The sequence below is a fragment of the Dicentrarchus labrax genome, unplaced genomic scaffold (assembly GCF_905237075.1).
Source record: "Dicentrarchus labrax unplaced genomic scaffold, dlabrax2021, whole genome shotgun sequence".
Taxonomy (NCBI): domain Eukaryota; kingdom Metazoa; phylum Chordata; class Actinopteri; family Moronidae; genus Dicentrarchus; species Dicentrarchus labrax.
In genome coordinates, this window is record NW_026136719.1 from 28,551,662 (window position 1) to 28,562,462 (window position 10,801).

Here is a 10,801-nt window from a genome sequence, read left to right on the forward strand (position 1 = left end):
AGTTATTCTACTTGTGACTCTTCTGGAGCTGACAACAGAGTGTTATAACTCTTTTACCCAGAATGCTGCTGATGTGTCAGGCCCAGAGGGAACCTAGATATGGCCCTTACTTAGATCAGTGGCGCTTCTGAGACCCGCTGGTTTGCATTCTAGCTGCCTAATCAGTGACTAATTAACACTGTGGAGACAATGGGAATACAATTATCAACCTGGTAGGTTAGAAAATCGGCAGTGATGTGAGCCCTGACTTACCAAGACTGAGAACCATTGATGTATGCAAGAAAAGTTTAGTAAAGTATTACCAGACTGCACTGTGCATATGATACAACATGGTCATGCAGGGCCTGTACCTGTTTTATAATCTTGGATTCTCCCAGTTAGTAAACTCTTCAGGATGATATTCAGGAGCAAACACTGCTCAATCGGCATGTTTAGAGCAGACCTGAGAGTTGCTGTAAAACCATTTGGATTTGAAAGGTCTATTGTTGCAGGATGTCAGCTAAACTCAGTAAGATGCTGAATCTGCTGCATTAAGCCAAAATATGATCCTGGACATTCGGACACATTTAATGACACATTTCTTCTCTCACTGCTCATAATTTGGTGACCTTCTGTGCATCTAAAAAATGAAAAATAAATCACAGTGAGTGATAATATAGCTAATAAAGAAAAAATACCACTTACGCTGTGATTGAGTATATCGTTACCATTCATTATTGTATGTTGTCTATGTTATGATGCTTTGCTGGACAGGCCTTATGTAAAAAAACTGAAGATGTATCTTAGTGGGATCCTAATCTTAAGCAATATAATAAATCAATGTTTAACCCAGACTAATGAGGTATGTCCCTTTACAGTTAAATCCTGTTGCAAAATGGACACAAACAGATGGACAATGACAACACTGTTCTATTTATTGGTAGAAAACCTGTGAGTATGGTATAAAATATAAAAATAAATGTTACTGACAACAACTAACACTTAGACATAGTAGTGATAGTTACAAACACAGCGGTTTTAAACTAATAGAGAGGTCTATGTGTGTGTGTGTGTGTGTGTGTGTGTGTGTGTTCAGGAGGGAACCCAGATGTTGCCGTGTGTGTCGGGAGCCTGGCTGTAAGGAATGTTCCAGATCCAAGGCTGATCTGAAAACAGAGAAAGAAAAGAGGTCACCTATATTAAACGTGAATACTTTGGTTTCATGAATAAAAAGGGACAAAATGGCAGCATTTATGCCAGCTGCAGTGTCTCCACTCACTGTCTCAGAGGTACAACATGCCTCACTCAAAGCATAATTTCTAAGTGCAATCTCATAGGGTCCATCGATTTTAAATTATGCCCATTCAGCTGCATTGATCTGCTAAAAGAAACAGGACTGATTCTGAAATAATCTATATGACATGAAACAATATGAATTGAACTAATGAGGAGTTTTGAACTAATGATTTCTACAGTGAAGTACTGCGGGAAAACTACTCGTCAGTTCAGCCTCATTGGTAGAATTATTCACATTTGTTCACTGCTCTGACTATTCGCAATAAACGTGATATAGTGCCATCTTGGCAGGGCCCCCCCCCCCATATGTGGTTTCCAGAAAAGCACTTGCTGATGATGGCAGTGTGGGGAATGGATTTTGTTGATGTGTGCCATTAATTAAGAAACTAAACAGTTTACAACCACCTTTCAACCCAGTAGAGGGAGTGTCTGAAAAGATCTAGTCAGGATGAACTTCATTTTAAACCCAAACCCTACCTCTCTTTGGAAAAAAATCTGCCTTTTTTCTCTCACCTGGATTACTGTAATACACTCACACGCGGAATTACCTAAAAAACACTATTAGGCTGCAACGTTCAAAATGCAGCAGCAAGAATAACAAAAAACATGAAAAGAGAAAATATTACTCCTGTACTAGCATCATTACACTGGCACCTCCTTCATACCTCTCCGACTGCTTATCTGAGTAGGTTCCAAACCATTCCATTAGGTTGCTTAGGATGACTTAATTAAATATATGGTGTTATATATGGTTGTTTTTAAAAAAAGAAAACAGCTCAAAACATATTTTAGGATCTAGCTTTTTTTTACATTGTTATATGTTATTTCTCATACTTGTGTTATGGTTTGTATATCTTATGATTGTTTTTATTACTAGTATCGTTATGTCTCTAGTTTTTAATACCTGTGTTATTGATTTGTTACTTTTGTGAAGCACTTTGAGCTGCATTTGATGCTATAAAAGAAGTAAAGTTTATTGTTATTATATATTATTATTTTGTGAAACTAGGAACATGGCTTAATTTAAAGATAAATAAGAAAAATAGACAAAATTTATATTTAGGTCTGTCCAAGTTTAACAATATGCCACAACTCTCTAGAAATATTTAAATTTCAACCTGTGTTTTGAGGAATAAATGATGCTCTCTTAAACCTATTTACAGCTATGGTTTTAATATAAACCATTCACCTAAAATGCCCCTAGATGTCACTGTAACTGCAGTTTAATCCTGCTGCACGTCTGGATTCACTGAAGTTTAAGACCACAGAGTTCAGTACAATGCTGAAATTAGACTTTGAAAATACACTTTAAAATTAGTTCAAACAGCATTATTAAAGACCATGTGATACTATAACCAGGGTTACACCTGAGAGGACCCACTTTTAACTGCAGTTAAGCAAGAGTCAAACAGTAAGTTAGAGAGCAACAGACTCACTGAGTAATCCAGTCTGCATCTAACTACATACAATAGATTTCCTACACACACACTGCTGTACCTTTAGGGGAGTAGCATGTAGGAGGAAGGTCGAAGGGAACAGGGAAACCAGCGGAGGAGGAGACGGGAAATGGGTTTTTGTGAACAGGGAAGGTCTTCATGTTCTGGAAGGAGAAAACCATCACACCACATATTACTACACAGCAGCTCTGTGTAGCTTTTATTGTTACTCAGCACATGTAAGACTTTATCTTCTACGCTGTTATTCATATTTATGAACAATGGAAATGTTTGGAGGTGTGTATTGGACAAAGAATGACATGTTAGCACAGAGATACTGTTTGTCCATGTGGGTTGTTCTTACGAAGGCGGAGGGCACGTAGAGGACTCCCAGCTCGTACGAACGAACCATCACCTGAGTGTTGTTCTTCTCCAGTGCACCCCATGCTGCTTTGGACAGGTTGGCACTGAAACACACGCAGAAACACACACAGTTTGATGTTTTAATACAGCTGTGAGGATAAGGAAAGGACCATCTCAGCTTATGAATAATCTGAAATGATCGTTTCAACTGATTTTCAATTTGGTGGGGTTTGACGTGACTGCTGCCCTAAATAACTGCCGAGAACAGTTTTATCTGACACACTGATGAGAAACATAATGCATACAACCACAATACACAAATTATACAACCATATTTATTATTGATTATGGTTTACATCTTACATAGAGTATATTGCTAATTATTTAAGAGGTGGAAATTGAATTACATTGTTGTCGTTATAGAGAAAAAAGAGGAAATGCATTTGGCGCAACAAAAATTACTTTTGGCTTTAAACTTTAATGGTACTGTTTCTTTAATTCGTGTCTGCACAAGTTTCATTAGTAATATGTAAGAAATAAAAGAACACTGAATAACAATTGCAAATGAAGACATATATATTATGTCACATAATAAAACTATTATTAAGCTGGCACACACACCTTGTGACGAGGAACCACGCCAGCTGAGTGAAATCTGGTGATGCCCTCATGTACGTCTTGATGTGTGGCATGGCATGACTCCTTCCTGTCGTATTCGCCTTCCATCGGCTGCACACATGCAAAAAGAGTATTTTATTCATCTGTTGAATTAAACTTAGAGCAATGTTTAACTATGAATAGGGCTGCTGTGTAAACTGTAGGTCTAAAATCATCCTGTACATGGAGACCAGTCCCATCATTTCTGACCAAATTTCAAAGGCAAATGCAATTTGTGACCTTGTGCACTGGGACAAAGAAGACAGACATCCTAACCAGTTTTACAGACGTGATGTAACATGGAAGTACCAGTACAACATGGCTGAGTTTTAATTTGTAGGCGTGAACTTACTGGAAGAAGGAGTGGAGCCAGAGTTGTTTCTGAGCTGTCTGGATGCTGTAGGGAAGAGAGCCTCCCGCTGGACGACAAAAGAGACATCACAACCAAACACACAGCAGTCACTAAAGATTCAAAGGCTAGATCGATTGCGAAATCAGTGAAACCCTGATGTTTGAGGTGGATGATAAAATAAATATACCAAAAAGCAAACAAGCTGCCGAAATGTACCTGCACCTAGTAGAGGACAACACATTACATATTAACAAATGCAGTTTTCAAATGTGAATTAAAAAAACACTACTCACCGGGATAGCCTTCTAAACTAGTCCTCACATCTTCAACAGATGGATACACCTGTAAAGATAAAACCATTTGTCAAGAAAGTCTTAGTTTTATAATCTTACAGAGAGGTTAATGCCAAGAACAGTAGCACAAATAGAGTCATTAGGTCAGTGAAATTACAGCGTTTTATTGCTTATGTGTTTAACTTTTCTCATCTAAGAAGAAGAATGTGTCATTTCTTCTTTCAGAAGTTACATAGCATCTCTTTAATTTATGAAATTGGTTTCTTTTCTTACATGTCTGAGAGATACAGTACATTTCTACATTTCACAAGAAATCTAATTACGAGATATTCTGTATTGCCAATGGGGCAGGTAGGTGTTAAATTTTATATCAAGCACAACATGCATGCTTGATAGAAAATTATTTTAGACAATGAACTATCCTGCAGGAAGTGTAAAAATGTAACTTAAAAATGGCTGTTCTATTATTTACCGCTTGAAAGCTGAGGGAACACAATGATAATAGCAGCAGCAGCAGCCATAGTAAACCTGATTTGTATTGTGTTCTCTTTCTTATAACATTTGAATGCTGCATCACACAAACAACAGACCACATCGAGTTTGTGCTGGAGGCATGTACCAAGTGCATGGGGGGGTCTGAGCGAAGAGAGGATTTCCCCAGTGTGGTCATGGTGCGCTGAAATTCCCCTGCCAACCATTTGGTCTTGTCCAGTCCCATAGAGCCGATGCTGGAGAATTGGCCAATCACAGGCCACCTTTCCTCGCCGGGAACGGGATCTGTGTGGTCATACAGCAGCTAATAAAATCAGAAGAAGAGACGACAGAGAGGAGAAAATCACAGTTAGTGTTTTATATTTTGCAACATTTTAAAGTGTTGTCATTGTTTTGCGAAAAAAACCAAGAACTTTATTTTTAGTCTCAATAGTTATTGCGGTGCTGCTGAATTATAACCACTATTACCACTTATATGGACTACGTATATGCAAGGAAATACCTTAGAACGTTACTTTGGGAAATGCCGTGTTGCTAAGATGCAAACTATCAGCCAGTCGGCATGCAAAATGAATATACCTGACATGTTTGCATATTTCAACATTGGTCATATGTGCAAATCAGATGTCACAAGCACCAATTCTTTCCAATGCATTTCATTACAAGTATCTTTGATGACCGTGGGAGGGATTTTTTTTCACATTGCACTGAAATGAACTGAGGCAACAACCATAACAGAGAGACAAACTGGAACTACTAGCAGCTGTTGACTTTCTTTCCCCGCTTTGTGTCTTGGACTACAGTATGTTAAAGTAGCTAGAGAGGAGAGTGGAAGGTGACGAGAGTAGAAACAAACAACAACAAATTTCTACCTTCCTCAGCCTCAGATGGCCCCAGCGATCCATGTCTGCACCAACATATCTCCCTGGTGTTGAGCCAACCAAATAAACCCTGATAATACAAGACAAGAGGATGCTTATAATCCAGATTTTATTATTTTCTTTTAACTGTACTTAATGCTGCAAGATTATCATTTAGCAACTGACCAATGTCTATATTACCTGGTTGGATGTAAGAGTCATTATTACTGCGTATCTCCTTATTTTCCAGCGTCATGTCTATATCAAGTCTGTGTGTGTGCGTGTGTGTGTGAGTGTGTAACTGTACGTTCCTCACCTGGTTTCTGACAGGTCGTGCTCTTTGATTCGTTGGATCCACTCCTCGAGTTCTGCCGCACGGTATGACGCCAGGTATTCCAGCAGGTCCCTCTTAAAGAAGGTTGGCGACTCACCTGCGCTCGCACTGCTGCCCTCTGGTAACCGTGGAAACAAGGGGCTCATCCACATCCTGGTTTGGAAAGAATACATTCAGGGGCGTTTCCATAAGAAAACCTTATATCTAGATACTGTGCCACACACAGACTCACCCTTGTGTTTTCTGGTACCAGTCAGCTCTGATGAGGTTGGAGGTCGTAATGATGACTCTGAAGCCTTCCTCATACCACAGCAACATCATCTTCCTGCACAAAGGCACAACAAAGAGTACTTTCCAACACCTTTTTTACTCAGATTTTATTCATATGGTGGTGTGTTGTTCATACTTAATATACTTATATTATTTTATTAAAAGGTTGAAATATGTTGCCTTGCTTACAGTATCGCAATATAACACAATACGTTGAATCGTAACCCCTGTATCGTGATACGTATCTTATCACCAGATTCTTGCCAATACACTGCCCTAATGTAAATGTGCAATTTTAATCAAGAGGCACACAGATAATTCCTGACTAATCTCCACTTGTGTTAAACCCTGCTATGTTTCAGTTTGCAAGCAGGGAAAGTAATGCTTACGTGTGGTGAGTTCCAAAAGCAATATCCAGCTTGGCCTGTCAGGGAAAAGCACCCACATTAATCCCATTTCAAGGGAAATCCAGAGTACTTAAAGACCGGACTCAACAGGCACTTGCCAGTATGACTATCCTACTTTACAGATCAGAGTATATATAATATCAGCCAAATTGCACTTTAGAGAAACTGTTGTTGAACAACTATTTCCTGTGGTAGTGAGTCTGTACCTGGCAGAATCGAACATGTGGGAAAGGCTGAGCCTGCTGTACCAGCCGGGCCTTGGCCTCCCTCTTATCTCCATGGACGATCAGGACTGGACGATCCCTGTAAACACAACCCAAAACCAAGGGTTGAGAAACAATGCTAAAACAATAGTCATAATAAGTTATAATGCAAATTTGAATCAAGAATTTTAGTGTCCAGTGGTGATTTAATTACAGTTTCAGAGAATTGAAATTTAAGGAAACATGAACAATCATTGGGAATTAAATTTCACAAATACAACTGGACATACAGTAAACACAACAACACTGGTAAGAGCACTGAAAAAGGCATGTTTGTAAAACCCTAAACCTTGCCATGCAAACAATCTCCTAAATGCTTAACAGATAGTACAATCAACATATAAACTCTCTCTTTTTAATTGTTGAATTGTTAAATAAAAGTATACACTTATTAATGGCTGGTTGTAGAATTGCACAGCCCATATTAACTCATATTGGAACTTGTTAGATATTTTTCTGATCTTCTCCAGTTCATTTATTTAAAATTGTGAAGAAACGTGTCACATACAGCCCTACATTTGCAACAATATTATACCAGCCATAATAGACCTTTTCACAGCAGTCACTTTGATATTAAATAGTTGGGTAAACAGAGACATTACAAGTGATACTAATTAAGATTATGTTCCATTCAGGTCAAACAGAGTCAGGGTGCTGCTGTTGTGCATATTTGCTCACTGGAAGGTTAATAGAACAGAACCTTAATTAGTATCATTAAAAAAAAAAAAATTTACCCTGCTATTTCATTTCAAAACAGCTGCTGTGAAAAAAGTCTTTACACCAGGGGGCACTCTCATCAGTTTAATGTGGACATTCCTCCTATGTCAGAAAAAGGGATAGGTATATGAGAATGTGAGAACTTACCTAAACTCTGGTGGGTACTGTTCAACCATCCAGGCAATATCAAAGCAGTAGTTAAACTGTGAAGACAGACAGTATAGCAGTATTAATGGCTGACATTACCCCAAACCTAGCAGAAAGATGTAAACAAGACTCTATAGCCATGCTAACAGTTAGCTGGTAGCTGCACTTAGTCATAGTTGCACTAAATGCTAATGTCACAATGACAATGCTCACATGCTGAGGTTTAGTAGGTAACATGCTTACTATGTTCCCAATCTTAATACTCTCATTAATTATGTATTTTGTTTTAAACACCAAATGTAATCCCTCGTCTGCTGAAATGTTTCCTCCTGAGGGGAACATGAATTTTGAATTTTTCTCCACAGTTTATATGGTTACCCACCTGAACAGATTCTTTCAGGGTCCCAAATAATGGAGAGAGAATGTCTAGATGAAAGAAGCAAATATTAGTAGACAGAATGTATAAAAGACGAGAGGTGGTCTGTACTCCGCTGATTTCAGCAGGGAGATCCACAGTAAGGACAAGGCACTGGGCTCATGGGGGATTAAAACCAGGACTATGAGGACCACCTATGAGATCACTCTGCTGCTCTTTCATAAAGTTACATAACAAAAAAGTGAAAACAGACTGACTTGATGAAGAGTCAAATTCTAACTTCTTCTCTTCTAATTCTCTCTCATTCGACAAAAACAAGTAAAGTTAAGATATTCAGCTTCCAGGCATCCAGTGAGCATTTTCAGCTCTTATTCACTTTGACTCTGTCCCACAAACTCAGACTGGAAGCTTCCCAATACAACCAGCTGGCCACTGAATAACTCCACTGGAGCAAAGAAGTGCCTGAAGGAAATTTGGAATTTAAAACAATTTGAGTGATGTCAGATGCTGAAATGCTCAGTTTAGACTTCCCATGCTACAGAATTGCCATTTTATTTCCTCAAACGCAGGACGAAACTGCCGGCACCAAATCTAATTCAATTCAACTCTCCTCACCTCTGATGTGCAGAGCTCCACTGTTGTACTTCCTGTCCACGCCTGTGACTTTGTTGAGGTAAAACCTGTAGGTGTCATTTAGACAAGGAACACTGGATTCAAAGAAGTCCTCTGGCTCGTCGATGTAGTAGAGTCGGCCGTGGGGACTCGGAGGGCGCTCGTTCTCCACCTTCACTTTCTTTGCTTTGGGGCTTGGAGGCGGCGCCCTCTTTGGTAGGTTACTGAGACCCTTCCCCTTCACATCTCCATCATCATCATCATCATCACTGTCTGAGAGAGCCCACCCTGAGCCATCTGACACCTCTTTCTTCCGCTTTCCAGCCAGTGACGGACTGGTTTCGTACTTCACCGGATTTATCTGGTTCTTTGCCGCAGACTGTCTGGCTTCAGAGCCGACAACCAGTGAGGATACAGGGGTGTTTGCTGGTTCTGGTTTCACCTCCGCTGTGGCTTTCACTGGTTCCAGTTTGGGGCTGGGGGGAGAGGCAGACCATTGGGAACTGGGATTGGATACAGTGGGTTGGTGGGGCTTAGATGTTGTAGTCCCGGATAGAGGAATACCCTCATCGTCATCATCATCATCACTGCTGGAGATGGTCCATTTGCCATGTTGACTGTCCTGAGACATGCCTGACCAGAGACACAGAGACACAGTAACCACAACTTGATATAGCTAACAGACACCCCACCTGCTTGCTATGAGTTTTATACCAAATATATCAACTGACATCCATAAACTTTAAGGACAGACGGCTTTGTGCTGAATGAATTACTGTTTATGATAGGAACCTAAAAGACTGATTTACTTGTAAACAGCAGCGGATGTGTGCAGCTGGAAAACCACGACTAGCAGTATCTGGGTGCATATTTAATGCATCGAGGCTATTTAAAATGGTGTTATATTTATTGCATAGTGCAAATTCAATGACACAAGAACTTACAAGGTCTAATTATAAACTGTGTAAACATCTATTAACAACATGGGTACATGCACAATAAGGACAAAAACAAATAGTTCAATGTATGCAAAAGCTGAAAATATAAGCAATAACATATATTCTATACTTAAGATCAACATATCAAATTCAGATGCCAGAGTAATACAAGCCAAACAGATCCTGTGATGGTAAGATGATAGTATTATACTGTGGAGAACAATGGATCGGCCGAGCGCCATATTTGAGTTACCGAGTCAGATAAGTGAGCAGCGGCACAGGTTGACGATGTTTACGCTGAGACTCTTATCAATCCACCGCTAAACAAACTTCACTACAATACATCTCCATCAAGAAAACCACAGCGCAGGAGGTGCGCATGGAACACGTGTCCGGGTAGGAACTCCCTTTCCTGTGTTTTCGTGTAGTTCCGCCACAATAACGACGAGATCTAAAGACAAGGCAAGCATTACGCTCATTAAAGAGCAGGTTAAACACACTGACAGTATATATAAGGGTTTAGCCACTGACTGTATATATATATACAGTCAGTACACATACATGTACAACATAAGAGTTGGTACACAAACATGAACAATAACGTGTTGCAGAGTCGTTGATTTATTATATTATATTATATTTAGTCTTTGTTTATGTTTGTTTTTTCTTTGTATTTCATTTTTAGTTTTTGTTATATATATATATATATATTAAATATGTTTATGTTTATATTTTGTTTGTTTATGAAGTTTGTTACTTAATTATTTTGTGTATATAATATTGTGATAGATCAGAGGGTGGGGGGGGACACACACATAGCACTCAAGAATGTGGACCTCCTGATTCAATATGGACCAGAGTGGCAGATAATAACTAAGTGCTTGCAAACGTAATTATTTTATATCCAAGCAGACCGTCTTTATTCAGCTGTGCATCAGAAAATGCTCAGAATAGCTACTGCTTTTAATGATTTTACCATCAGGTAAAGACAGGTGGGTGCCCTTGGAGG

The 10,801-nt window shown here is 39.2% G+C and overlaps 1 protein-coding gene across 1 annotated transcript; it reads right to left on the reverse strand.

The window, feature by feature from the left end:
* Window positions 1-891: 891 nt before the first annotated feature.
* On the reverse strand, window positions 892-10,183 carry tdp1 (tyrosyl-DNA phosphodiesterase 1). The gene is made up of 16 exons (XM_051380205.1): window positions 10,046-10,183; window positions 8,858-9,487; window positions 8,249-8,292; window positions 7,867-7,922; window positions 6,946-7,042; window positions 6,722-6,756; window positions 6,295-6,387; window positions 6,045-6,215; window positions 5,741-5,819; window positions 4,996-5,172; window positions 4,377-4,425; window positions 4,084-4,150; window positions 3,696-3,803; window positions 3,076-3,178; window positions 2,773-2,875; window positions 892-1,145 (listed from the first exon to the last, which is right to left on the reverse strand). The coding sequence occupies exons 2-16, from the start codon at window positions 9,483-9,485 to the stop codon at window positions 1,072-1,074; spliced, it is 1,884 nt and encodes a 627-aa protein (XP_051236165.1). The 5' UTR covers window positions 9,486-9,487; window positions 10,046-10,183; the 3' UTR covers window positions 892-1,071.
* Window positions 10,184-10,801: the final 618 nt, after the last annotated feature.